This window comes from Drosophila persimilis, unplaced genomic scaffold, assembly GCF_003286085.1.
Source record: "Drosophila persimilis strain 14011-0111.01,24,50 unplaced genomic scaffold, DperRS2 tig00000000-arrow-pilon, whole genome shotgun sequence".
In the NCBI taxonomy this organism is placed as follows: domain Eukaryota; kingdom Metazoa; phylum Arthropoda; class Insecta; order Diptera; family Drosophilidae; genus Drosophila; species Drosophila persimilis.
In genome coordinates this window covers 3,294,031-3,321,520 of record NW_020825288.1, presented here as the reverse complement: position 1 = coordinate 3,321,520, position 27,490 = coordinate 3,294,031, and the positions used below count along the sequence as shown (strand labels likewise).

Below are 27,490 nucleotides of genomic sequence, written 5' to 3'. Positions count from 1 at the left end.
TATATTTTGATATCCTAGTATGGGGGGGCCAAGAAAATGTTCATTCTACTTTCGGGATCCGTTCGGCCTACAACTCTTTTTTGAGTTCAAAATTTTTAGTAAAATATTTTTTCTAATATTCCCCCAAAACTAACAAAATAAAAAATGGCAGTGCGACCTATAGGTGAGAAACATTTGACAGCCAATCAAAAACAAAAGAACGGTTTAAGACATAAGAATGTGAATTTGGAATAATGTGTTGTGTTTTCGGTAGGACCCGGCCCCGGCGCCTATATGCTGCCCCCCACTGTGGGCTACGATCATCACGATTCGCGTAAGCAGCGCCTGCCCCAGTATTCCTTTGGAATGCGCACCAACGCAACGGGGTCTAACATTGGTCCCGGCGCCGGTGCCTATATGGTCGACAAGATGACGAGATTTGGCAAGGGTGGCGGCCTGGAGTACTCCATGGCGCCCCGGCTCAATACCATTGGTAAGTGCTTGATGGTAATGGATGTCAGTGCAGTGGTAAGGTTACCTTTCATCCATGCATTGCAGATAAAAGAATTGGTCCCGGGCCCGGGGCACATGATGTGCATCTAAAGCCCTTCTTCACGGGCATCAATGCACCGGCCTACTCCATGGGTCTGCGCACTGACTACAATTTCAAGAGGCATGGACCTGGCCCTAATGCCTACAAGTTTGACGTCAACACCGTGAAAACATCTGCTCCGGCCTACAGCATGTGAGTAGATCAGTCCGAGCAGCCACTCTGTAGATGACTAATGCAATCCTCTGTCCCCATCCGTCTACTCCTTTAGGGGACTGCAAACCAAGACGACCACAAAGGGGTTGTCACCTGGCCCTGCTGCCTACGGTCTTGGCGACATCAATGTGAACCTGAACCGCGCCCCGCTCTACTCAATGTCTCCGCGCTTGGGCCTGTCCTCGAAGGGGTTGGGTCCAGGCCCCAACTACTACGATCTGATGTACTACCGTCCTGGCAAATCTGGACAGGCCTACTCCTTCGGTGTGCGCCACTCTCAGTTCGCACCGCCCATGATCGTTAGGTGTGATAACATGTAGGGGTTTGTAATATTAGATCGAATATATTCAAAATTTCAGTAAAATAAAATATAAATATAAAATGTATACCTTTTTCTATGGTCAAAATGGAGACAACTTTGGACCTCGTGAAGGTCGTAGCTGTTGTAGTAGATTGTATCTTCGCGGTGGGAGATTATACCCATTTACTTCTCATAATATCCATGCAAATATGTACATATATAGGGGGCTTTGGATGATATGTTTTTCATTCTGTTTGGGGTTTCTCAGAATGTCATGGAGTATGTGCACTACACACAAGTGAATAATTCAGTAAACAACAAATTTCTGAGATCTATTGCAGAACCAATTTGTCCCCACATTTTCACATTTTCACAGAAATTTATATACGAGTTGTATTATTTTCTGACGTATAAACGGACATATTTACTTATTGTATGAGAGGTGAGTTTTTAAGAATATAAGTTTAAGTACGGTTTAAGTAGGTTACGAAAACATGACAGATACACTGCGATTTATGGCCGTATTTGTCAGTTTTGCCATTCGGTTTTTGAATCTGGTCTCAGCAACATCAGAATTACTGGTTGAGAATTATTTACTTACGGGTAGAAATTATTTATAAATTTGGCAAAGTAGTCTTTGCTTTACTTTTAAAGAACTGTTTAAACTGTTTAAAATATTCTCAAAAGTTCTCCGAAGTTATTCTGATTCGTATCGCCTTACTTATTATTATTATAATTCTCCGAACATATTAATCACTCATACGTTATCAACGGTCCAAGAATAAAATGGTGAGTTTTTAAGAACATAAAGAAATGTCATTGGAGCTTTTAAGGCCTGTTTGTCATCTTAAGCTGCATTTAATGCACAAATTAGCCAGATCCTGTTTTAAAGCTGTCTTAACGAAATTCTGCAGTTTATGGTCTCTTCCAGACACCATGAATAGGTTTTGCGGTTGAGATTTTTATAAAAAACAGCATAAATAGGAAAACCTAATTTTAACGCAAAATAAAAAGGGATACATGGTATAAAAATGTCCATACAAGAGGAAGGTACTTAAAATTAGCCGATTTTGTAGAAAAATAATTCATCAGTGTAATTTTCAATGGAATATCAAAATGAAGGATTTCCGCTCATGGGCAGAGAACGATTATCCCACTGGTCAACCAGTGGGTGTTAAAATACACTCCATGAAAACTTGCCGAGTTCTAGCGCAGTTCAGGTGAAACGTCAAACATTTTCAAACAGTATTCACTGTAACAGCAGAGCGGCGTTAAGTGAGCTAAGTTATATTTTTCATCGGTAGATTTACGGTATATTTCTGAGTGTCAGACCGTATATTTTATCGACAAATCCGTGGTCACACTAAATATAAGTAGCACTCGCATTTGCTTTCTCGTTTTGTTTTTGTAGTATTTGAATGTTTTATTTATAGTTTTAATTTTAAAAGAAGTCGGCAAAGTTTTCGAATTAAAGAGAGATTTTTGCCGCATAAAAATTTATTCCGTGTTCGAGGTTTTCCGTATAAAGAGAGACTCGCAGAGAGTTTCAGTATCATAATTGTTAGATTAAATCGTTAATAGAAGAGTTATGTCGGTAGGAGCTCGCCACGCAAATTGTTTGTCCAACTGAGCCCAAAGACGTTGCACCACTTTCTCGCAAGCTATAACTTATCTTCCATGAACGCAGTCCATCATTGGTAATAATATGTCAAATCGTGTGGCGGGTGCTGACAAGAATGTTGGCACCCTCCCCAAGAACCTGGCGGACCTGGCCAGCGGTGCTCCATCAAGCAACCGGATGACGGGCGGCGGAATAGCGGCGTCCAAGAGTGCCGAGAACAGTCCTTGCCGTTTCTTTTTCGAGGACGAGATCTTTCGCATCGATTCACGGGGACGCGTGCACTTTGGCGTCGTAACTGAGACGACCGAGTCGCACTCATCGGAGGACGAGGATGATAATGATCCGCTGTTTGCGGGCGAGGTGCGAGTGGCCTTCTATCCCGATGGCAAGGAACAGATTCGAATGGAGTCAGCCGTAAGTACAGCCACCCTCGTTGAGGTTATGTAACTGCCAGTGACATTGGCCGTGGCATTGGCCTACAAATAACTGTTCATAACTGTTCTGTTTTAACAACTGTTTTTTCTTCTGTTTTTCGTATTTCGTATTTTTTCGGCATTGACACGTGTTTGTTTGCTCTTTTCTTTCCGCTTCTTTTCGGTTTCCCCAACATGTGGCTCTGCAGATCGGCCTGGCGGACCGCACATTGATGCCGGGCGATGTTGTGCGTCGCCGCCTGCCCGGCCAGAGAGTCCTCACCGGGCCGTCTGGCTATGTGAGGGATGTAAACGTGAGCGCGGACGTAAAGGTGCTTGGCTCAAAATTCGTCATCAAGAATGTACCTGCGGAGCGTTTGCGTCCGATCTCGCAATGGGCTCGTGATATACCCGTATGCTTTGACACCTGGGTGGGCACCACCATCAATGTGGACGAGGTGACCGTGCTCAGGTAACCTGCCCGAACATACAATCGCCTTTGGCTTGCTTAATTTTCATTTGCGGCTTTTTTGTGGATGTTTGACTTTGCAGAACCGCCAGCGGGGGGCGCCTGGAAATTGGCTCGGCCTATTTCCACAAGTTCCGGGATGCGAATTCAAAGTATTTGCCTGAAATATTCACTCCCCATGTGTTGTTTCCCGGCAACGTGGTTGTGGGTCGTCTGCCGCCCTTCGATCGCTTTATAAATCTCACTCCGGACATACCATTGCCCTTAAATCGCAAGCGAGCCTTGGTAAGACAACGCACAATGCAACCAAACGCAAGGGTTTAACTTTTATTTTTTGTAAATTCTACCATAGTATACCGTGGAATCGATCCAAACGCTTGGCGTGGACGTGGCCTGGACGTGCCGTGCCACTACAAACGATTGCAATGGCGATCCTCTGAAACAGCCAAAAACTCATGTCACGGGCGAAGAGTTGGTGCAAATGAAGCGCCTCAATATTTATGAATCCTACATGCTACAAATTCACGATCGATTCTTCCTCAAATATACGAAAAACGATCCACTAGTCAATAAACAGGACTGGGAGGAAGAACTAAGTAATAAGTTAATTTGTCAACAGTTCGACGAATATAATCACTCACGCCACCTAATTTCCCATTCCAGCGGCTAAATATAGGCTTATTTACGAAAATCAGGGAATTGTTGATACCAAGCGGAGCAAGCCGAAAGGCTCCAATAGTGGCGGTGCCCGTAATACGTCCAAGTTTCGACGTAATTTAAATAAATCGGGCAATTCGCGCTCCCGAAATGGCGACACCGAAGGCACCGCCAAAGTCCGGGAACCGGGCAGCGGATCGTCTACAAAGGTTTCATCAGATGATACCTACGACTTGATTGAGGATGGCGATGGCGACGAAGACTTCTTGGACGTAACTATGGATTCGGACGGCCAAGAGGAGCTGGCAGCCGGACTACAACCTGAGGCAAGTGATAAAAAGAATGAGGCTCCAGTGGATGCCGCCACAAACACGAGTGGTGGTGGGGCAGCCACCAATAATCAGCAGCGCATCACCGTGCGGATTGGCAATCGACGCTACGGCAAAAAGAAGAAGATTACAAAGAAGACACTTTCATCACCATTTGTTAAGAAACATATTGATCCCCGAGATGGTGATGAGATTGTGGTGGAGACCTTAGTGGTACGCAGTACCGCAACCATCGTCTGGCAGGATGGAACCGTAGAGGAGAACATCCCGTCGACACATCTGTATCCCATACACCATCTGGACAATCATGAGTTCTTTCCGGGCGACTTTGTGAGCAAGGCGAACGAGAATAGCCTCTCGCAGACCGAATATGGCGTCATTCAGTCCGTGGATCATGACGAACGTATTTCAAAAGTCAAATGGTTCAACATTTATACCAAAAAGGATACAGTGTATGTATTGTGCTTTTTTCTGACCAGGAGAATCTCCGCTCACTTGATTTTCTCTGTTGCAGTCCCATATGCAGAGAGGTGGAGGAGCTAAGCGTCTACGATTTGAAGGATCACGCCGACTATCAGTATCGACCCGGCACCATGGTCATTAGGGTCGCGAACTTTACGAACGAGAATGCCAAATCGACTGCTGGCCAGGTGGTTGACAACTTTCCCGATGGCCGTGTGCGCGTTTGGTGGGCCATGGGACATATTACCATGTGCTATCCGCAGGATCTATTCGAGATCAACCAGAATGATCACGACCACGACGGCTATCTGTCCGATGGATCGGATAACTCGTGGGAGACCCAGTCGGAGGATAGTCTGCACGGACAGCTCACGGAGAAAGAGCACATCCTAACGGGCATCGATAGCGTGAGCGATGCTCTGGGGAAGCTGGAGAAGATCCACCATCTGCTGCCGGATGCCGAAAAGTCAGAGGTTCACATCGATTTGGTGGCCATCTATACAAATTGCCATTACCTGGACCGCTTGCTGAAGAGCAGCTTCTTTGGGCCGGAGCATTTGGGGCGCGCGCTGGATTCGAATCGCATCTCCAAAACCTACAGGGCTATCCAAAACATAATAAACGTTGACCCTGATTTGGACTTGGCCACGACGCCACTGAGGCTCCATGTGGCTGGCCCTCCTGTGAGCCCCACGTCGACATCGACGCCCACAAAGCGAAAATCATCAACCGAAATAGACGAAGTTCAATGCAAGAGAACTGGCGATATTGTCACCGAGGAGGAGGAAGAAGAGGAGGTTACAGCGTCCAACGAGGATGAGAATAGTGAAAATGCCAAGCTGATTGCCAAATATCGATGCGAATACAATCATTTGATCGAAGTTGCACGAAACAGTATTCTTGTCGCTTTTGACATACGGACTAAGGCAAAGGTAAGGATACTTTCGTGTAGCCCGTGTCGCGATTGCTTCTTGAGCAAAGTTTTTTTTCTATCTCCCACCAGAATGATTCTGGCGTTCACTCGCGGGGCGAAAATAGCATGAGCGAGTTGACCAACTCGGCCAGCGATCGTGATCCTGTCGAGCCACGGAACCAGCCGTCGCCTGAGCTGAAGCCACAAGTGGTCATTGACTTTTCCGACACCTGCGGCACGGAAACCATCGAGATGTTTGCTATGCTTATTAAGGAACAATTGTCCAAGTGCCGCATTTTGGTTGAAGATAAAATTCAACGTGCACGCAGAGCAGCCCAAGAAGCTAAGGATACAGACGAAGACGAACATTCATATCCTGGCACGTATGATGTTGACCCAGAAGACGTTTGCATCGACCTCAACGAGGTGGTGTTGCCGCCGCAGCCAGTAGCTGAGATGGATGTTGAGCAGAAACTGGAAAAGTGCGATGATGCCATGGAGCACACATTGGACCTGAATGCATTGTCCGAGTCGCTGCCACCCATCGATCGTCCCATGGCCTCATCATCGCCATCTCCCACGCCCAAAATTGTCTCTCCCTCTCGCCACTCTCCAGTTTGCGAGAACTGCTTCGAGGTGGTGCCCAATGCCCCGCTTTCTCATCGTTTCATCCGCAATCCTGTGACACCGGCCAACAAGTCGCAGTACCAGCGATCTATTCAGCGCGAGTACTCCCTGCTGCAGTTGTCGCTGCCGCCGGGCGTCAAGGTGCGAGCCTATGAGGATCGGATGGATCTCATGTCGGTGATGATGGTGGGGCCCAAGCGCACGCCCTACCAGAACGCCTTGTTCTTCTTTGACTTTCAAATGGGTCGCGACTACCCGAGGGGTCCGCCAATCTGTCATTACACCAGCTACTGCACAGAACGTCTCAATCCGAACCTGTACGAAGAGGGCAAGGTGTGCGTGTCCCTGCTGGGCACTTGGGCAGGGCGCGACACCGAAATGTGGTCGATAACCAGCACCATGCTGCAGGTGCTCGTCTCGATACAGGGTCTCATACTGGTCGATGAGCCCTACTATAATGAGGCGGGCTATGAGAAGCAACGCGGTAGGAATTTAAGCACTCGAATCACCATAGAACACATTCAATTTCATTCCATTTCCCCATTGTTTTAGGCACTCAACTGGGCCTGGAGAACTCTCGGGTCTATAATGAAATGGCTATCATAAAAATAGCCCATTCCACAGTAAAGCAGCTGCAGAATCCGCCGCCCATCTTCCGCAACGAACTGATTCAGCACTTCAAGGAGTTTGGCACCGAGCTGTATGACCGCATACAGGCCTGGGCCGATTACTCGTCCGAGGCACAGCGCCTGAGAATTACCAACATTAAGGGTGAGTATGGTAGTGCAATAAAAGCGTCTTGATATTGTAACTCATGGCTCATGGCCATATTATAGAAATGCCTGCGGACTACAAGGCCCCCTGCGAGGTGCCCGAGTTTCCCCTACTCCCGTGCAGTCGTGGCTTTTGTGTTGCGGTCAAGGGCGTTTTAGCTCAACTGAAGCCCGCATTGGATGCCTTGGGTTCCGTGTTGAATGCCCCGGAGACCGCATTGAATGCCCCTGATGCTGGCTTGGACGCTGTAGAGCTCGCTTTGGAAGCTATTGATGTGCCGAATACCGAGTGGATGGCCATCGAAACTGGAAAAGCGCCACGCGCTGCGCCAGAGGAAGTTTAATTGAATCTCGCCATTCTCGGCGCTTACCCATGCCCAGTGGTGCCTCCCCACACAACTCAGAAGACTTGCCACCCGCGATGGAAGTCTGGCTGGCCCCAGGCAATGGGCAGCGTTTTATACACTATACTATACATACACTATCGAATCTCTATATTCTTAAGCCTATTCGAATTGCTGGCTATCGCCCTTTTAGTTATGCAAAATGTTCTTAAACTAAATTAAATGTGCTCTACATTGTCACACATCCATGAAATAATAGCGATGCGTTCTAGAATATATGAGAAGCAAACATGTATGTATATTAAGTAGCGTTTAGCTAAGCGAAATGTTGTATTGTATGGAATGCCACAAAATATATTTTATACTTGTCGCCCTAAGTCGCCCCCGCCCCGATCCCCCCTCAGTATATCCCATGTAACGAACCCATGTCGTGCCTAGTTTCGATTATTGTATCTGTTTTTGTTTCGCATTCCACTTGAAAGAAAGAGAGGAGAGAGCTTAGCATAATTTAAGTTTAACGCTCCTTGTCCCAGCACTAGTTCTATATTTTAAGCTAGCCAATGCGAGAAATGTGAATAAATTAGCAAACATTATTTATTATGCCTCCAATTTACGCTGTATCCAATCGATGAAGGCACCCGTGCGGGTGTACACGCCCGGCCAGCCCGGTAGGCCGCACGGATCCGGGCCGTACGAGGTGATGCCGGCCACATAGAACACCTCCCTGCCGCCAGTGTTGATTGCCACCATCAGGGGACCGCCCGAGTCGCCGCCGCAGGTGTCGACATTCGCCTTGCCACCAGCACACAGCTGGTTATCGTTCAGCTTGTACTTGTACGGGCTGTACTTGTCCTGGCACGTCTTCAAGTTCCACACATCGACGGTGATCTTTAGCTTCCACGGACTGGGCACCTTCTTCTCGGTCAGGCCCCAGCCAGCCACGTCCATGGCATAGCCCTCGAACAGATTCGTCCGCACATCGCCATTGACGCCCAGGCAAATAGGTCGCACATAATCCGAGTAGCTGCCAAGGCCACGGTTACATAGAGACCAGATCAGATCAGATTAGATGAGATCCACTCACCTGACACTCTGCTTGAGACGCAATAGAGCTATGTCGTTCATCTGGTCAATGGAGTTGGGGACATATTCCTCGTGGATGATTAGCTTCTCCACCTCAATGTCGATGTGCCCGGGGGCGCATGTCTTCTGGCCATTCTTCTCGGTCACGCAATCGGGGTCCGTATTGGTGTCCCACTCGCCCAGGCGGACAGCATGCAGGGCTGTGCCGGACATGTCCAGTCGGCGACTGGCCAGGCAGTGTCCGGCAGTCAGCACATAGCGAGAGTTGATCAGGGTCCCGCCGCAATTGAAGCTATAATCCTCTGAGAAAACTGCAAATTCGGAAAGGGATGATCTAGAGAACTATTCCCTCAAATTATTGCTCCACTCACGCTTCTTGTACTGCAGCAGGACCATCCAAGGGAACTCTGAGAGAGTGGTGTTGTGGCCGCCCACAATGCGGTCGGCAAAATGGATGCCACATGTCTCATTGCCGGGCAGAACGTTGCCCGGCAAGTGCTCCTCTGCCGCAGTGTGGACATTCGTGAGTTGGCCGGCGCGTTTGCTCACCGGACAACACACCAGAATGCGATTCACCAGACCCTCGCGCCTGTTGTCCAGGCCGCATTGGCTCCTCGAGAGCAGTGTGCGCTGGGCCGGGGTCGTCTTATCCGTATTGAGGATGGTGAACAGGAAGGGACAGCTCTCAATGTGGACGCAGAAGCCGCGCTCTGCACTCTCCTGCGGGATGCAGCTGCCGAAGGTGATCTGCGCAGCATCTAAATGAAATTGCATTGAATGAATGCACTGATCAAAACCGGTTGTTGGACCCTCGAAGGACAGCTCACCAGATCGTTGTGCACCGGCCACCAGCAGCAGCAGCAGCGGTAGTAGCATCGGCATCAGCATCTGCTTCGGATCCGTCAGCATCTTGGCTGATTACGATTGATCTGATCGCTCGGGGCTTCAAGCTGAGACTAAAGGCACTCTCCGGTGGTTGAGCCGGTTTAAGTCCCATTAGTGGGACGCTGACGAGATAAGCAACCGCGAGATTATCGCGAGAGCCAAATGGCAGCGTGTCAAAGGTGACCCGAGATTACGGGAAAGAGAATTGCATACTGATATGTTTGTATGTACAATGTATGTGGAGTGATTTCCCGGAGATTCCAATTAGCATTGTGCAAAATATGCGGGCCAATCCCAAGCCACCTGTCCAAATCCCTGCCTGTGCTGAGCATGCTCTCCCATCTAATGATCTCTAGATCCAATGTGCAGTCGTTAATTTCTTAACCAGTTATTCTTATGACGTTATACATAGATACTAAATACAGCGCCGTTCCTCTCACACTTCTATCGCATTCAAGGCAAGATCAAGCCTCCAGATGCATCACTATCCATTCGGTGAAGGCCCCTGTTCTGGTGTAGACACTCGGCCAGTCCTGCAGACCGCACGGCCTTGGTCCGTACGAGGTGATGCCTGCGAGATAGACGAATTCACGGCCGCCCACACTGATGGTGGCCATTAGGGGGCTGCCCGAGTCCCCGTTACAGGTGTCTCTATGATCGGTGCCGCCAGCACACAGTTGGGTGTCCCTCATCGGGCCATATCTTGCGCGGCACTCATCCACACCACGGCCCATAATGGTGGCCTTAAGCATGACGGGGCTCGCCCTGTCCAAGTCGGTGTGGCCCCAGCCGGCTATTTGGAAGTGACTATTGTGCAGCCTCTGGCTATCTGGCAGGCAAATGGGTTGGATGTTGTTGGCGTAGCTAAAGAGCGGAGAGCTTTCATTAGGCCGATGGTCTCCCAGATGGGGAGCCTCCTCACCTGACACTCCGCTTGAGACGCAGCAGAGCTATGTCGTTGAAGTGGTCCCTGCTATCGGGCACATACCCGTCGTGGACGATCCTCTTCTCGACCTCTATGTCCAGGTGGCTGGGAGCACAGAATTCTCTACCATTCACCTCGTTGAAGCAGTCGGGAGCAGTCTCCGTGTTCCATTCGCCGAGACGAACGCTGGCCACCACTGTACCCGACTCGATGAGCCTTCGGCTGGCCACGCAATGGGCTGCGGTCAGTACATAGCGAGTGTTGATCAGTGCCCCTCCGCAATCGAAGGATGTAGGTTTCACGACAAACAATTTGAGCAAATCCCGGAGCGTCCTAAGCTGCAGTGCCACAGGTTTCTCGTGTCGGATCAGTGCCAGCCATGGAAACTCATAGAGACCTGCCTTGGTGCCCCCAACGATGCGAAAGGAAGGCAAGGTCACGCCGCACTCTCCAATGATGGGGAGGATGTTGCCCGTCTGGGCAACGATAGGCTCTTCCGGACAGCAGACGTAGACTCGATCCAAGAGTGTGTTGTGCTGACTCTTCAAAGCGCATTGCTTGTGGCCGATCATTTTCCGCTGGGCCACATTGTAGGCCTTGATATTGTCCAGTATTTGCGGACACCTCTTGAGGGTGATGCAACGCTCTTCGGGAGTGCAATTGGCAAAGGCTAGCAAGGCAGCAGCTTGCACCACGACTATCAGCGGCAGCAGCAGCAGGATCAAAAGCCTTCTCTCGGAGCACATTTCGGTTGTGCTTCCGCCAGAGTTAAAGCGACGACTGCTCTACGTACCATGCGGCAGTCGAATGTCTCTATTTATAACAGCACGCGAAATGAATCAGACCAATTTCTGTATAAATGCTGAAGAAACTATTGAGGCACCCTCCAGTAAAGAGCAGGTCTTGTCGTTTCGCCGTCTGTGTTTTACTAGGAATATGCTGCAGATACAACTCGGATACAAATTCTTACAACTAGCGCCTAGAACGCGTCTACTTCTGCGAAAGGACATGGGTTATCGATCGATATTATGGTTAATTAAAGGGCTCTGACGCACACCCAGCCCAGATGTGGTTTTGTAAGTGGGTGCTGAATGCGTAACGTCTAAATCTTGTTGCTGTTGTTCGCATAGTTGTAGACCTGCTGGAAACCCTCACCATCATCGCCCTCGCCGTCGTCCGAGTCATCGGAATCGAATGTGTTGTCGGGGATATCGTAGAGACGAATGATCGGCTTGTTGGGATCCTTCATGATCAGATACTTGCCGTCCTTCTGCTTCATCACCAGGTCAATGATGCACCGGAGAACGCCCCAGGCATTGTCCATGCTCAAATTGATCTGGGTGGCGAACTCGTGCGGCTTGAACTGCTGCGTGCCCAGGATGACATGTCGCGAATGATCCCTCGGGTTGATACGCGACACATAGCCCAGCTTCAGCTGATCGGAGCCCGCAAGCACCGCCTGAACCGTCCATTTGGCCAGCTTGCAGGCATTGTTGCGCAGCTCATTGGCCAGCACGGCGCCGCGCTGTGTGTCCAACTTCTGGCGCCACTCCACGCCATTGGCCAGCTTGGAGTCCCACTCGTTGAGGGCCTTGATCGACATGAACTGTGGCTCGCCACTGGGCGTCTGCAGAACGCCGTCGTGTTCGCATCGCGCCACCAGAACCTACCACACAAATGGGATGGAATTCGTTAGAGTAGTGATTCGAGGAGTCGTGGATTTTAGCTTACAATATCGCTGCCGAGCTCCCACTTCTTGTAGCGATAGCCCACGCTGGCCACCTGGATGTCCTCGTCTTCGCTGATGAAGGGATTTGGCTCCTCGAACTTAAACTTGGCCTCCTGGTCGCCGGTCTTGAGCACCTGCTGGCTGAAGTTGTGGTTGATGAAGGTGGCCTCGATGGCCAGGTTGCGGGGCGAGTTGCAAGAGCTATCGTCGTCGGTTGGGGGCTCCACGCTGCTCTCGTTCACAGTCAGCAAATCGAATTCCGTATGATCACGCTTGTCCATGAAGATCTTGTCACCAACCTTCTCGATGACAATGTCCCAGGAGTAGTTGGAGCGCGTCGAGCACATAATGGTCGCCAGAATAGCATCTGTGGCAAAGACATTGCCCACGGTCTTGGACAGACGACGAATAACCGGATCGTCGGTGGTGGTCACCGTGTGCACAATGCGATCGATCTTCTGCAGTGGTTTCTCGTTCTTCACATTGATGCGGTCATAGGTCTTGTCGTAGTACTCCAGGGTGCCGCAGGTGGCGATATCGACACCGTCCTTGATGTTGGGCAGCGACAGCTTGATGAGACGGGGGAAGTCCATCTCCTCAATGGAAGCCCAGTCGGCGCGCACGGCCACCGAAGATTCGCGCATCTTCGGTGGCGGACCGCGATGACCAAACTTCTTGCCCATGCCGCGACGGGTATCACGAGCCTTCACATTCTTGCCGTTGAGCGTCGTCATGCCGTGGTGGTGGTGGTTGTTCAGGCCGCCGCGGGGATTGCGACCGCGACCACCGCGTCCGCGCATGTTGCGGAAGCGTCCGCGCTGGTGGGGCGGCTTCTGCACACGGGCCGTGTCGACCAGGTGGAAGGTGGTCTCGTCCTCCTCATGGTAGTACGAGTACTGGTTGCCAGTGCCGAAGCTGGAGGCGTACTTGTCTGAAAGAAACACAAAAACACAACACCGCTATAACCTCTGCCACGACACACGCACATAACCTCACTTTGCGGGCGGACAAATGTGAGGAAATGCGAATTTCAGACGGCATCTGTATTGCACTTACTCTGGTACTTCTTGTCGTTGTTCGAGGTGCTCGTCCAGTCGCAGATCTTGCCCAGACGGTCGTTCTTGCTGAACGGCTGGTATGGTACATCCTTAAACGTGTCCGGCAGCTCGCATGGTCCCCAGCCCCGCTCGTTGAACTGCACGGTCGGTTTCTCGAAGGACGGAAACTGCGCCGCGGTGTTTATGGTCTCGCTCATCGCACGCTTTTCACTGGCCTGTCTGTTTATTTAATTGATTTTTTCCAATTTATCAATTGATATAAAATTGAAAAAAAAACTTGTTTCGCGAATTACTCGATCAGTGTGACCGCGGGTTTGTAGCGCATGTGTGATATACGGCCTGACCCTCAGAAAAATACCGAAATATAACGTCTCATTTTAAAAATATACCGTAAATATACTGACGAATTCAAGTTTTATTATACATATTCCTCGCTTTTAATGTTCTTTCGAATATTTCTTTCTAGGTAGATCTCTCAGCCATGCCCACATAATTTTATGCGATTAAATAAAATATTTTCTACTTGATTGCTTTATTTTAAACACTTGTTTTTATTGGATCTTGTCTAAAAAAGGGTTTTAGCAAAATAGGTCACATAAAAAAAACGTAAGAAAACGTAAGAGAATTGCTCAATTTTGATATTCCTAAATAAATGGCGCCAAACAATTAATTGTGCGACAAGAATTCCATACACCCGAAGAACGATTTATACGATCGAATTAGTTGATAGATTGGTACGAGATTTTCTCAATAGTTTTTTTTATTAAAAATTACACACAGTTCTTTAGTTTTAAATGGTACATGAGCTCATATTGAGCACAGAAAACAATATCGAAATGATTAAGCAGACTGCTTTGTTCTTCTACGTTGTACACCTATGGAAGAGGAGAAGTTAATCTTCCACATTCGATATCCGATGCTCATATTTTATCTTACGTAATCCAGTGCTACGGCTGGAACGCCCTGGTGCTTCACCTCGGCCGTCTCCCTGCCGTACTCTTTTAGTATATCATTCACACTACGAGAATTCCGGCACTCCTTGACGTCGCTCACATCGATGCTATAGTGTTCGGCACACTTGTCCAGTCTGTTCTTCTTTCCGCGCATCATGCAGGCAATCATTGTCATAGCTTCGGTGATGTTATGGTGCTGCAGTATGCAGCCATGCCAGGCATTCAAATCACACTCCTCGACGCCGTGCTGGCACACGACATTTCCTTCGTCATCCAGCTACAATTATATGGGATTTAATGCTAAATTCAAATTCTGATGGACAGAGAACCACCCACATGTGCATTGCCGTAGGGTATTAGCTGGAGATCCGCGAATGGCAGTCGATCATTCAGAAGCATCGAGGGACCCAGTTGTGTGGTGACAAATGTCATGCAGTAGGGGCAAAGTGACTCGTAGTACAGTGTTACGGCCAGTTTGTCACTCTCCTCTGTCTCTCGTGCATGATGACGCTGCAAAATTCACAATGTTCTTGTTTTAGATCGCTGTTGTCCCCTGAACTGGAGGGAGCAATGTCACTCACCCTCGCACTGGCCAGCGCCATAATGCACATCAGTAGACAGACAAAGACAAACGCCCTCATTGGGAAGATTGAGTTGATGATCTTTAAATCGTTCAGTCCCGCACAGCGCCAGCGACAGCTTGACACTGAAATAAAGTCCAAATTTTGTATGAGCCGCAATGTCGTAGTGTTTCCCACAAGGCGGCAGTGGCGTGGCTTGAATTCGCGACCAGAGGGTTCTTTCACTTCGCAGAGATTCGCAAATCCAATTTAGCTGGTTCAATTTAGAATTATTGTGTTGAGTACATATACATAGTTTAAGTGTAGAAAAATATTGACAGATTTTTCTATTGATTTGAAAGATTTCTATCGCAGCGATGGGAGAATGATCGATGGGCTCGATGGGATATCGATGAATCAGAATTGAAATATTTTTATTTTCATTGATTCGCGTGGATCCTTCGCGCATATCCCAGACTTTTACTGATAAAGGAAGCTGTCGTTCGACTGCTATTTATCTTAAGAATAATCAACGGACATGTGTATAAGGATCGTTCATGTAGAGATGAGTGTCGACTGTGTATGAGTATCGATTAACAGGATCATATATGATTTTTGGTATCGGTCTGGCTCTTCACACAACCAGTTAAAGTATCCATCCAGGTAGTTTTATTGCGGATTTCCGTACCATTTTGTTCCCCAGCCCTCTGGTAACCAGCGCCCCTGTCGGGGGTCTCTCATTCAACCTATGAGTGTAGGGGCCTGGGCTGTATATATTTCCTCGAGACCCACCGCTGAGCGTGTGCCAGCCTGCGTCAGTGTCTGTCCGTCCAAAAAACAAAGGCCGAACAACACAGATTACGACAGCACTGCGCGCAATTACGCTGAAAATTGAGCAGCGGAACCATCACACTGGGGCTCTAATCTTATTTACAGCTGCGTCTGAGGCTAATCATAGGATCCCTATGCAAATGCGACCGATAAGATGATCCAATTTTAGCTTTTCACTGCCGTTTTGGGGCAGGCGGAGTCTCTGAGTCAGCGGAAAACCCAGCCAGCCAAACTGGTATCTCGGGTGTAATTATAATTTATTGGTTTTACCACATAATAAAACATTTGCATGCTCATCATAGTTAAATAGGATCTGGCTAGACGCAGGTGGGCAGCCTGATGTTGAACTTTCTCTCGTATTGACTGCAGAAATGACCCTCAAAGTTGTAGCGAATGCTGCTCTGCTCGTATGGCTCGAATACCTTAAGGGATTGAGACATCGATTTAAAGAAGAAGTCTGGAGGGAATCTACGAGGTAAACTTACATTCTCAAACACAATGGTGGGGACAAAGGACAGGCCCAGCTTCAGAGTCTCCTTGCCGTAGGGAGCCAGGATCTCTGGGGTCTTGCGCGATTGCTTGCATTTCCGCGCCGCACTCACGTCGAGACCCAGGTGATTGGAGCACTTGTCCAGCTGGTTGCTATAGGCCCGCAGCATACAGTAGATCAGCTTGAAGGCCTCTTGAATCTCTAGTGTCTCCAGTATGCAGGCATGCAGCGCATTCAGTTCGCACTCCTCCCATCCGTGCTGGCAAAATACCTGCATCTCCTTAGTGGCAGTGTTGTTGTAGAACTGGAACGAGAACGACAGGGAATTAATAGTGATCAAACGTGATGATTCCATAGCTCCAAGTACTCACTCCCGCTTTACCGAAGGGGTACAGCTTCAGCTCAGTATATCGCCACCAATCGTTGTCCAGCAGAGCATCGTGGAGCCGTCGACGGATGAAGTACACGCTATCCGGACACAGGGCCTCATAGTGGATGGCCACCAGTAGTTTCTGAGGCACTACTGGTGCTGTTTCAGTGCTGCTGGTGGATGTCACCACCGTCTCGTTGGACTGTGGCTGGCCATTTCCTCTCGCTATGGAGATGAGGAGCACTCCCAGTCCGCAGAATATACTTAATTTATTGTTCATCGTCCGCTTCCGCACTTTGCAGCCTCACAAACCAAACACAAATGCTCTTCGTTGCTGATCCATTGTACATATTCGTCTCCATATTTACAGAACACGCACACGTATGATCCCCAACTATACAGACGTTCTATACGGTACTACTCGAATATGTACAGCTGTTCTTGCTCTCCAGAGAACAACAATAGCTCTCCTTTCCTCTCTCTCTCTCTCACTCTCTGCAAACATTATTTACTGCTATCTACATCAGATGTGGGGAGCACGCGGGACCCCAGACCTAACCCACTAAACTTTTGGACAGACACTAATTCACTAATCAGTGGACAATTTGAAAGGCAATGAAGGAAGAACTTATGTATGAAAACGTTACGCCCAATTTCAGCATTTAACAAATCCGAAAAATCACTCGTCAACATCAAACAATTTTAGGAAATAATTTCAATCCGAACCATTACGTAAGAGATACCTGGTAACCCCAAATAAATGGAGTGATTAAAAATTGCCATTCAGACATGAACATTCACTTCCCTTTAGACCTTTCATCGGCAGTCGCAGATTGGAACTCTGATGGCAAGCAATGGACTACAAACTGATTTCTTTTGGAATAATATGCTTAACTATATTTCTCATTGGCTCTGTAAGTACTCGTATCTACTGCAAGTTTCTAATCGTAATAATACTTATACTAGATTATGGCAGGAGGCTCCGTCGGTTAAACTGACAAATGCCAAGTGCGAGTCCTACAATAAATCATGGGTCATCATGCATACGTGTCGCCTGAAGGCCCACTCTCGCAACAAAACAAGTTTGAATGTAAATATCACGGTCTTAGAGCCAGCGTACAAAATCTCTGTCAAATTTAAAATGTGGAAGAGGGCGAATGGATACAAACCGTTTCTCTTCGACTTCCACTTGGATTGCTGCGAGTTTTGGAGGAGACGCCACCACCCAGTAGCCAAGATTGTCTATAATCTGTTGAAGGATTCGTCCAACCTGAATCATTCATGTCCTTATATGGTACGTATTGAGCGTGTACATTATTCGATTCTCCAACATTTTTGGTTTTAATCGTAGGGTGTGCAGACGCTAAGCGATTTTCATCGCATTGAATTGCCCGTGATACTGCCATCGGGGGAATATCTCCTTACGTTGATTTGGATGTTCGATGGTAAGCCGCAGTTTTCAACAAATATTTCTTTCACCTATTTGGAGGATCTGTGGACGAGAAACTGAAATAAAGGGTCGATATGGTCGACATTAATAAAGCTGTCCAACGTGAAAAACGATCACCATTCTAAACTAAAGCTTAATTCATGAAAAGTTGAATTACAAACATTTGAACTAATAAACTGACTTCCAATTTTCCTTACACCATATCCCAGTGAGAGCTGTTTATATCATCGTTAAGGGTAATATTTTCACTTGTTTACTCACCGGAAAGAAGTTTCGACAACGATTAAATATTCTTAAATATTAACTAAGTTGAGAACTGCATATGGGTTTTCGCTCAAACTGGTTAAAGAAGCAAAGGGGAATTACGCATGACTGTCGCTATGGAGATGAGAAGCACTCCCAGTGCGCAGAATATACTTAATTTATTGTTCATCGTCCGCTGGTCCATTGTGCAATGTACATATGTATCCCCTTCCATAGGTACACGTACGATCCACCACTATGTACATGTACTTCTCTAGAGTTTGTACGAATTTTCCAGCTCTCCAGAGAACAACAGTAGCCCTCCCGCTCGCTCTATCTGCAAACATCATTTACCAGCTGTGGGGAGTTCCAGATCTAACCCACTGAACTACTACAATCCACTAATCAGTGGACAATTTGGGTGACATGATTGTAAGCATGGACTGACTGTACGGTTCCCAAAATCTTGCTTTCTCTCTCTCTCTCTCTGTCTTATTGGGGGGTAATTGTTTTGGCCCACAAATTTGTTGGTGCGTCAGTAATAAAATGGTTTCTAATAGAATTGTAAAACTACTTTCGTATTTATCTGAGAGTCCTTTAATTACTATATTAATGAAATAAACCATTAAAAAAGGAATTAAGCTATCGCAATTATACATACATTGTATATCTTCTCAAATGTATTTACTTGTTCAAGACTTAATGATATCTCCCATAGAACAAAGACATAAAAACAAAGCCACATAACGAACACATAAAGAAGTCTTTATTCCCAGCATCTGTAAAACTTCTAAAATAAATATATTATATTTAAATTAATTTAAATGTATATGTTTTATATATGATGTGTATTTAGATCAAATATTGTCATATTAATGTCAGTGAACTACAACTCTCGGTGCAAATATAGTGGCACAAATATTTAAACCTAAGTGTAACCATTAGATTCACAGAGCTTTTTTCTTTGAGAGTATCTGCATCTTATTTAATCAAACAAAAAAGATTTATAATCAATGTGCCAGAACACACAGAGAAACAGGCTGTCATCCATTATTATTATTAGCTTTTGGTGTATTTTTGAATCTCTCTGAAGACTGCCCACAGCTATTTAATTTCCCTAGAAACCATAGAATTTCCGCTCAAGATTTCGTACTCTTGCGCAGCTCTTCGCAGAAATCAGCTGGAAAATGGGTTAATTGCGAATATTTTGGAGCTATCCGCCAAGTGTGTCACATTAACAATTCAGAAACACTGAATTTTTCAACAGCAAACAGAAAAAGGAGGAACAGAAAAAAGCGAACAAACATTTCAAAGCGTTACAAGTTCAGTGCACTGTCATGTCGCGTTGCTGCTAATTGACAGAGCGAGGCAAACGGCTCCATTTTGGTGGAGCGCTCCGCTCTGCTCCCCGGGTGGAGGCCGGTCCAAAACGGTTGTTGTTGTTTTTTTTCGGCTTGGATAACCTGTTGGCCACATATATAGTTGTAACTGTCGCATAGGCTTGGGGGCTTGCTCAACAACGGCCGGCGAGCGAGTGAGTGAGTGAGTGAATGCCATTGACCATCGGTCTGGAGCGGGACCTGGAGCTGGACCTGGTCTGGACATGGTCTGGAGGTACGGTACTGGATGGGATGCGATGCGATGGCATGGGGTAGTTGAGCAATTTCAATTTCTAACTAATTTTCTGCGGCTCTTAATTGCCACGTAAATGTTTGGCATTGTTGCCAGCAGCGTTTATGGGCACGTCATCATAGAGCGTGTTTCATGGTCAAGGTTTGCACGCAAGAATGCCTTCAAAGCCAGCAGCACCCGCAGCACCCGCAGCACCCGCAGCCCCCGCAGCACCCCCTCTGTTACCAGTATTTATAATTGTGTGGCTGACCATAACCACAGCAGGTGGCCAGCAGTCTCCAACCATCCAGGATGGATCCACCAACCGGTAGAGAAAGAGAGATGAAAAAAAGTGACAGTATTTCATGAAGCGCCTCGTAGATTTCCGCACAATAATTGGCCTCGTCTGCCCAGCTAGCAAATATCAAATACCAACTGGCACTGGCACTGGCACTGGAAGCCACCAAATTCGAACGTGTTGCAGTTGCAGTTAACCCAAATTGCCTTTCCGCTGACCAGTACATAGATCACTCTGCAGAGTTACTCAGAGTTCCTACAGCCTCCGGGCCCATCGCACGAATACCGTTTATCTCTGGTCTCTCAATCTGCGCCTCGGAATCAGAATTGTAGTCGTTGGAGTCTCTGTTCCAATTTCTGGAGTCGTTTATTGTGCTTTTTCTCGGTCTTCTAATTTGCATTTACAAAAGTTTGCCAGCTTTGTGTCGCTTTGTTTGCCGCAAACTGCAGACATTACTGTTTTCTGACCATAACAGTAGGGTATCATTAGATCATTTAAAAGTTGAGCAATGATCAATTGAAAATATAGTGAATTATACATTTTTGTAATCTTCTTTTCTAGGAAATTATTAAGCCCAGAGCTCAGAGAGTCTTGTTTTTTATCCAAAGAGAGATAAGGGTCACCTAGAGTTATGAGCGGTTCGGCATAAAATCATATATATGTACCTTTGGGATGAGCGTGAGAACAGGTGGCCGACATTCTCTTCTTAGCGTTGGATTCCTATTTATATTTCGAATTTATAACTCAACTCATCAGCATCTATAGCTTTTATCTTTTCGTTAAGAGTATCCGAAGTTTCGACTCGATAAAGTCAAACTTTTCTGCTGTATTTTCTGGAGGTTTTGGGTCTTTTTTTTTTGGTTGCAGTTTTTCTACCATCGCCTGTTCTTGTTGCAACATTTCGAGCTGGAAATTTTCAACCGCAAGCCAATGAAGCCACGTTACTTGTGTCTTATTGCTGTTATTTCTTCTTTTTGCGGTTGATCTTGTTTAGTTGCCGAAAACGCATTCAGCCAGAGCCGTTAACCCTTGTGTGAGGTGAACATTTTACGGCAACTCGTTGAAGAAACAAGAAATTACAAGACTAAACTCTTTAAGGTGAAGAATTTATAAATATTTTGTACGTCTTACAATAGAAAGGCAATGAAGGAAGGGTTCTTTTGTGGGAAATACTTCAAATAACAATCCATTAGCTAAGAGTGAAATATGAATTTTATTCTTCCGAAAGAATACAATATTTCTGAACCGAAAAAGTAAAGAAGAGATTCGCATATCACTAAAGATAGCAAAAGATGGCTTAGATATCCAATATATCCTTTTTCTATTTCTATTTATCTATTTCTATATATCTATTATTTCTTGATAAAGTATCCTGCTAATATCTGCCATGTTCTTTTTTATTGAATTTTTTACTTTCCGGAAAGAAGTCTTACCTAAGATTTACTTCGTATTTAGTAATTAATTAAAGAGCTGCAGTTATTTTTTTCGCTTAAACCGGTTAAACAGCCGTCGGGGTATTACGCATGGCTTAAAAATAATTAATCGAACTTTCTCTTGAATGAGTTGCCACTGTTTGTATTATAAGAACAACTGATTCATTCTGAGAGAGTAGCGGAGGGTCCCTTTCCACCATTGGGGCAGGCGGCAGTGTTAAGGCCGGCTTTCAGAGCCTTTCAGCTTTCCGAAAGAGAGGCTTTAGTGGGTCACGGTAGACCAGTTTGCAGTTTCGGCCAGTTTTGGGGCAGGAAGAAATTTCTTTTCGTTTCGTTGCATATCATTTGCGACTCTTTCTCCTTTTCTCTCCGCCTTTCTCCCAGTCTCTCTCTGTAGTTTTCTGCCTGAATTGAGAATTTCCAAAGTTGTACAAATTGATATCCGCTATGCGCTGCAAGCGGTCAAGACACAGCACAGCACAGCCTAAGCTCCATTGGATGCGTTCTGTCCACGTCTGGGGAACGTGTCTGGACATATAATTGAGATAGGCTATCCGTCCCAGTCCCCGTCCCTTGTGCCGAGTCGAAGCTGATTTCTTATGCAAATTATGAGTGGAAATGCCTGATTTCCGCCGCCCCATTAGCATTGTCAATTCTCCCTGCCACAAAAAGACTTCTTCCCTGCCACATTAGTATTACTCGTAGTAGCATAATCCGACGACTGCCGCAGCCCAGCTGCGATTGCCTCATCGTTACACATTTCTCGGGTATTACATGATGATATCCATCAGCGTCTGGTTTGCTTTAGTGCTCTCCGCTCTGCTCTGCTCTGCTGTGCTCCACTCTGCTATGTGGCTCCTCCTTGGGTTTGTCTTGTCTCTGGCTTGCGTGCAAAAGTATTATAAAAAGCAGAGGGGGGGCATGGCGAAATCGAATGCCAGATGCTCTGTTTGTAATGAGATACATTTCGAGATAGTTTCCATGAGATTAGTGGTTGTATAAACTCGGTTCAAGCTGCTGGCTGAACGAATTAGCAATTGTTTAAGGTTCTTCGAGAGTTGTTTCGGGCTGAAGAGATTTGAATGAATAAGGAATGATATGCAGGTATCCCCAGTACTTGGATTATCTTACTTTCACCTTACTTGCCCCTGCAGATCTTTCATACTTCATTTGCATTTTTAGTGCCCTCTCAATTTGTTCTTTAATTTAGTACTTGTTCCATTAGCCACCTTTTAAACCCTACTCTATAGAGTTTTTGTAGTTATTACTTGGATCTGGTGATCAATATGCCTCGCCATACCTTAGAGTATCGTCCACAAAGAGCTTTGCCGCACATGCAACCGGGCATGAGGCATACACAGATAAATGACGCCACAGACACAGTCGCGAATGCCGAAAATGCATTTTCCCAAGCAACTGCAGGCAAATAAATCTCATAGTTTTTCGAAACTAAACACAGAGGCAGCGTTGTCAACTTTGACATTCCAGATTGTTGTCCGATTGAAAGATTCATAAAGAATTTCACAAAAACCAAAAGAGGAAAACCTTTTGCACTGCTCTAATTTGGAGAATGTGTATCTCTATCTGTGGAAGATGATGTCAGACAGAGAAGGCTGGAGGAAGCATTATTATCTAGTATCTTTTACACTTTTTCGCGTTTATCTAGACCAAGTGTCGACAGATGAGTCCGAGTCCAAGGGCCGAGGGCCGGCTCGGTGGGAGGTAAAAACGGGTTCTCATCGTGTTTGGATGGTGCGGTAAAGTTCCATTTCCACTTACGAGGCGAAAAGAATGCTTTATGGCACCTGGTAATTGAGTGCAATAGCCGGGCAAAAGGTGAGCTGGAAAGGCAAGGCGAGTGATTGCTTTAAAAACAGTTAGTTCCGATGCCAATAACCTCAAAGAAAATAAATGGAAATTATACCAAAACGAGTAGATGAGTAAAATTCATTGCAATGGCCTTGCAGAAGGTGCGGCTAGTGATCTCACTTTAAACAGTTAGTTAGTTCCGATGCCAATAGCCGCATAGCCAAATGACTCAAGGCCCACCAAAGTGTGGAGTTGTGTTGCTTCCTCGTAAATCTTAGCCGCTGTCCAGATAGAATAACAAAGATAGCATAGTGATACACGTATCCGGGCTGGGAGGCGGCGCTGCGACGACACCTTCTAAACTGGGCGGACTTACGTAGCTCCCAAGATAAAGCGATTCAGTCAGGGGAAAGATACTTGATACTGCGGTGATATTTATTTATAATTGTCATATAATTGTGGCATGCACACAGAAACCACCCAAAATAACACTTGACTCAAAATTGGGGGCACAGCAGACGCAGACGCAGGCCGGGCCATGTAGGGCAAACCCAGCACGGCCCGACAGCTGGCCGGGCTTTAATTGGATTGAAAACTAGAAGGAATACCTACATAGATACAAAAGGCGTAGATGGAAAAGCAAATAACAAATAGAAAACTCTACCCAGTTCTGTCTTTTCCATTCGTTCGCAGAGATCTCGGATCCGAGATGGATGTCAGATGGCACAGATAGTAGCACTCTGCATAGGTGCAAAGCGGAAACAGTAAGCGAGTAATTTACGGCTCGGAAAACTTCCTTTTGGCCCCCTTGCTGTTGGGCTGTTGGGCGGTTGGGCTGTCGGGCCGTTGGGTCGTTGGGCAACAAGTGGCCAAGAACAAGACGACGGCAGCAATCAGCGCATCAGCAACACTTCAACACGTCAACCTCTAATCACATTAGCACAGTGGCCAACAAACTGCCATTAGAATGAGTGTGCGCGATGGCCCCGGGGGCCCATAATTATGCGACCCATGCAAATGGCCATTGTCTCGGCCCGGCCCAGCGCGGAGAGACTCCGGAGGCATTCTCTGTCAGGGATCAGAGGTGTTCACAGCCCACAGCCCACAACCCACAGCCCACAGCCTCTTGTGCTGCCAATGGGGCATTGCACAAGATTTATGACGCCTCCGACTCCGGGGTGCTCATCTCAGCTTCCGTTAACCATAGCTTTGGCTTTCAATCTGGGTCTAGGTCGTCGGTCGTTGCCTGTCAGACTGATGGCTCTGCGGCCACATTCAGTGTTCAGTCAACTAGAAATTCTTTGCCATCTATTTCTGTTGCCTTTTGCGGTTTGTGTGTCGCCCATAGACTCTTGTAAATGTGTGCATAGATTCGTTTATATATAGTATACAAGTACTTTTATTTTTTGGGCCCAGCGTGCCATTAACGCTAGAGCCAATTACAATTTGTCTGCCAAGTCGAGGGAGGAGGAGGACTCCACTGAAAGAAGACTCAATTAGACGAAACGGAACATACCCTCATCGAGGTTGATCTCTATATCAGGAAGAGACTAGTGAATCCAGGATATAATGGGAAGTAGGAAGATTGAATAGGGGCATGAAGGAAAAGGATGACATTCTATATAGTGGAATGTATTAAAGGATAGACAATCCTATGATCATTGGATGAAAGAGGAAACGATTCTAAGAAGTAATAGATATCTTGATCTATCTAAATGACACTATTTTAGCTACCCCTTATATACCACTAAGAACAAGCAATTTTGATCATCCGCGTTTTCAATGGATTATCTGGCGTGTTGCATTCAAGTAACGTTACCCTTCTTCCCTTTAGGGTATACCAATTGTGGGATCCAAAATTGACTGAAATTTGGGGACGTACTCTTTGGCGTGCCCCGGGCCGTTTGATCTCTCTTTGGGCGCCCTCTGCGAGTGCAACAGGGTCGATGTCGGCGTTGGTGTCTGCCACATTCGAAACTCGTTTCCGTCTACCTTGGCTTTGTTTCTACTTCTAAGTCGAATGCAATTACAATACTGCTTGTATTTTGGATTTGAAAGCGTTTTAATGTAAGCTCATTAATACGGCGGCGGCACCCACTACTCGTACCTGTCGCCCACCGCAGCCCCCTGCTGAGAGCACAAGCAAAAGCAAAAGCTAAAAGTGAGAGCAAGCTTTTTATAGGCAATTGATGGCTCTCTTGGGTCTGTTTACATTTTATAACGTAATCAGCTGTTTTAGCTTAGTGAGAGCATCTAGCTGTGCCAGTGAGAGCGGGGACCGAGAGAGAGAATGAGAGTAAGAGCGGTGAATGAGAGAGAGGATGGGAGATGTGTAAATTGTACAGTTAAATGAGAGCAGAGCAGAGCAGAGCTAAGGCCTGGTCAGTCCCAGAGCTTGTCAATTGATTGACACAATAACAACAATAACAACAACAACAACAAGAAGGCAGTGTGCAATGTGCCATCACGTAGAAACGTCGTAAAGCAACAACTACTGAAGGAATTTTACGGGTTAACTGTATGTGTGTGTGTGTTTGTTGCTGCCTCTGCCACTGCCACTGCCGCTCTGGCAGAGGTACGCTGGTGCTGTTGGGGCTCCGCTGTTGGGGTCTCCCGTCAGTTGTTATCGGAACGTTGCCGCTGTCTCGTTGGAGCTTTAGACGGACGCGGACGCGCACGACTGTGTCTTTTACTTTTTGGTGGGTTTGCTGCTTGGCTGCTTTTACCTCGCTGCCTGCTGCCTGCTGCTCTCGCGCGCGCGCTCACACTCTCTCCTCTGCACTGCGAAGCTCCCACGCGCGCTTCTTCCTCTCTCTCTTTCTGTCTTTTGACATCACGATGGGCAGAATAAATCGTTATAGTTTTTGCCTTTTTGATTTGCATATATGTAGAAATAATTTCAATAAAACCCACAATAATCACTGAAATAATCTCCGTCGTTGTGTAGTGCATAAATAGAAAAGAAAAAGGAAAAGCCAAAGCCAAACCAAAAGGAAAACCCCAAAGAGACAGTGGTGCAACATCGAGAAGCTTTATTTATATATAGAAATCTGGTGTCTGTGCGGTTCTACGAGTGTGCTACCCGTAGAGTGTTCGTCTGTGTGTGCCTCAAGTTCATGGTGTTTGTTTGGCTGTCAAAATAACAACAAAACTATCAAAAGTTTACTTAAAATAAATTATACGCCAGCCTCTGGGAAGATCTCACAGTCAGGTGTCTGCTTATCACAGAACCGAGCCCCACTATGCCCCAGTGTCTCTCGATGCTGGTTCTACAGCGCGCCAAACATGGGATACAGATACAGATACATGTCGAACAAGCACAAAACAGATATAAACAACAGTTCGTTGCCGTTTGATTGCACTGTTGTTCAATTTGTGTATCGGTGTGTACATCGCTATCGTCGGCAGGAATCAGCAGCGGCATCAGAAACAGCGGCAGCTCTGATAAGACTCCACTGATAAGCCATCTAATACCTCTCACTCTCTCCGTAGCTCTCTCTCTACCTCTCTACCTCTCTCTGTGTCTGTCTCTATCTCCCTTTACTTTGTTGGGCGTCAGGTTTTCGGTTTATCAGCGCTTTGCCGGCGACCTTTAGCTATCATCAAATCGGTTTTTTTGCGACGTTTCATATGAATTCCTCCCAGTCGCAGCCCCAGTCGCAGGCCCAGTCGCAGCCCCAGTCGCAGTTCAAGTCCCACTTCCATCCGAGACCCCCACCTCCCCATAGATCCCATTTCGCGCTGGGAAAATCGCCTCTGTCGAGTGACTTTATCAAATATGCAAAAGCCGCTGTAATTATCATGCAAAAAACGATGCAGCGCGAGTGCATATACACAATATAATTGCCATCAACAAAATACTATCGTTTATATCATACTTATATGTATTTAATTATAATTGCATTTAATTTCAAGCGGAAATAAATCAGAGAGAAAATCCCCCCGCCCCCGCCAACACACAAAACAAAACCCAATTAAACAATTATGAAATCAAAAGTTTATAACTGAAATAAAACTGAAATTATACAAAAATTTCCATAAAATCTTCCGTACAGCGAGGACCGGAGAGTGGGTAAGTTTTCCCCCCATACAATTCCACTAATTAATT

The 27,490-nt window shown here is 46.6% G+C and overlaps 8 protein-coding genes across 8 annotated transcripts; 3 read left to right on the top strand and 5 right to left on the bottom strand.

Annotated features, from left to right (window-relative positions):
• Nucleotides 1–95: 95 nt before the first annotated feature.
• Nucleotides 96–1,131, top strand: LOC6594994 (outer dense fiber protein 3-B). Its single transcript, XM_002020124.2, has 4 exons — nucleotides 96–163; nucleotides 254–472; nucleotides 538–724; nucleotides 801–1,131. The coding sequence occupies exons 1-4, from the start codon at nucleotides 145–147 to the stop codon at nucleotides 1,063–1,065; spliced, it is 690 nt and encodes a 229-aa protein (XP_002020160.1). The 5' UTR covers nucleotides 96–144; the 3' UTR covers nucleotides 1,066–1,131.
• Nucleotides 1,132–2,587: 1,456 nt separating this feature from the next.
• LOC6594995 ((E3-independent) E2 ubiquitin-conjugating enzyme UBE2O) lies at nucleotides 2,588–8,247 on the top strand. The gene is made up of 9 exons (XM_002020125.2): nucleotides 2,588–3,081; nucleotides 3,290–3,552; nucleotides 3,633–3,834; nucleotides 3,902–4,145; nucleotides 4,213–4,987; nucleotides 5,050–5,929; nucleotides 6,001–7,021; nucleotides 7,090–7,308; nucleotides 7,374–8,247. The coding sequence occupies exons 1-9, from the start codon at nucleotides 2,752–2,754 to the stop codon at nucleotides 7,652–7,654; spliced, it is 4,215 nt and encodes a 1,404-aa protein (XP_002020161.1). The 5' UTR covers nucleotides 2,588–2,751; the 3' UTR covers nucleotides 7,655–8,247.
• Nucleotides 8,231–9,674, bottom strand: LOC6594996 (spaetzle-processing enzyme). The gene is made up of 4 exons (XM_002020126.2): nucleotides 9,565–9,674; nucleotides 9,109–9,495; nucleotides 8,739–9,048; nucleotides 8,231–8,678 (listed from the first exon to the last, which is right to left on the bottom strand). Exons 1-4 carry the CDS (start codon nucleotides 9,644–9,646, stop codon nucleotides 8,252–8,254), a joined length of 1,206 nt encoding a protein of 401 aa, XP_002020162.1. The 5' UTR covers nucleotides 9,647–9,674; the 3' UTR covers nucleotides 8,231–8,251.
• Nucleotides 9,675–9,879: 205 nt separating this feature from the next.
• On the bottom strand, nucleotides 9,880–11,296 carry LOC6594997 (spaetzle-processing enzyme). The gene is made up of 2 exons (XM_002020127.2): nucleotides 10,545–11,296; nucleotides 9,880–10,486 (listed from the first exon to the last, which is right to left on the bottom strand). The coding sequence occupies exons 1-2, from the start codon at nucleotides 11,291–11,293 to the stop codon at nucleotides 10,087–10,089; spliced, it is 1,149 nt and encodes a 382-aa protein (XP_002020163.1). The 5' UTR covers nucleotides 11,294–11,296; the 3' UTR covers nucleotides 9,880–10,086.
• Nucleotides 11,297–11,453: 157 nt separating this feature from the next.
• On the bottom strand, nucleotides 11,454–13,601 carry LOC6594998 (eukaryotic translation initiation factor 3 subunit D-1). The gene is made up of 3 exons (XM_026995174.1): nucleotides 13,333–13,601; nucleotides 12,279–13,207; nucleotides 11,454–12,213 (listed from the first exon to the last, which is right to left on the bottom strand). Exons 1-3 carry the CDS (start codon nucleotides 13,529–13,531, stop codon nucleotides 11,650–11,652), a joined length of 1,692 nt encoding a protein of 563 aa, XP_026850975.1. The 5' UTR covers nucleotides 13,532–13,601; the 3' UTR covers nucleotides 11,454–11,649.
• Nucleotides 13,602–14,053: 452 nt separating this feature from the next.
• Nucleotides 14,054–15,115, bottom strand: LOC6594999 (GILT-like protein 2). Its single transcript, XM_002020129.2, has 4 exons — nucleotides 14,869–15,115; nucleotides 14,624–14,797; nucleotides 14,271–14,564; nucleotides 14,054–14,209 (listed from the first exon to the last, which is right to left on the bottom strand). The coding sequence occupies exons 1-4, from the start codon at nucleotides 14,926–14,928 to the stop codon at nucleotides 14,105–14,107; spliced, it is 633 nt and encodes a 210-aa protein (XP_002020165.1). The 5' UTR covers nucleotides 14,929–15,115; the 3' UTR covers nucleotides 14,054–14,104.
• Nucleotides 15,116–15,918: 803 nt separating this feature from the next.
• On the bottom strand, nucleotides 15,919–16,835 carry LOC6595000 (GILT-like protein 3). Its single transcript, XM_026994385.1, has 3 exons — nucleotides 16,540–16,835; nucleotides 16,164–16,472; nucleotides 15,919–16,100 (listed from the first exon to the last, which is right to left on the bottom strand). Exons 1-3 carry the CDS (start codon nucleotides 16,816–16,818, stop codon nucleotides 15,996–15,998), a joined length of 693 nt encoding a protein of 230 aa, XP_026850186.1. The 5' UTR covers nucleotides 16,819–16,835; the 3' UTR covers nucleotides 15,919–15,995.
• Nucleotides 16,836–17,435: 600 nt separating this feature from the next.
• Nucleotides 17,436–18,048, top strand: LOC6595014 (the record flags this gene model as incomplete). The annotated part of the gene is made up of 3 exons (XM_026984194.1): nucleotides 17,436–17,452; nucleotides 17,505–17,832; nucleotides 17,890–18,048. Coding segments are annotated over 3 exons (504 nt in total), but the record flags the coding sequence as incomplete, so codon positions are not given.
• Nucleotides 18,049–27,490: the final 9,442 nt, after the last annotated feature.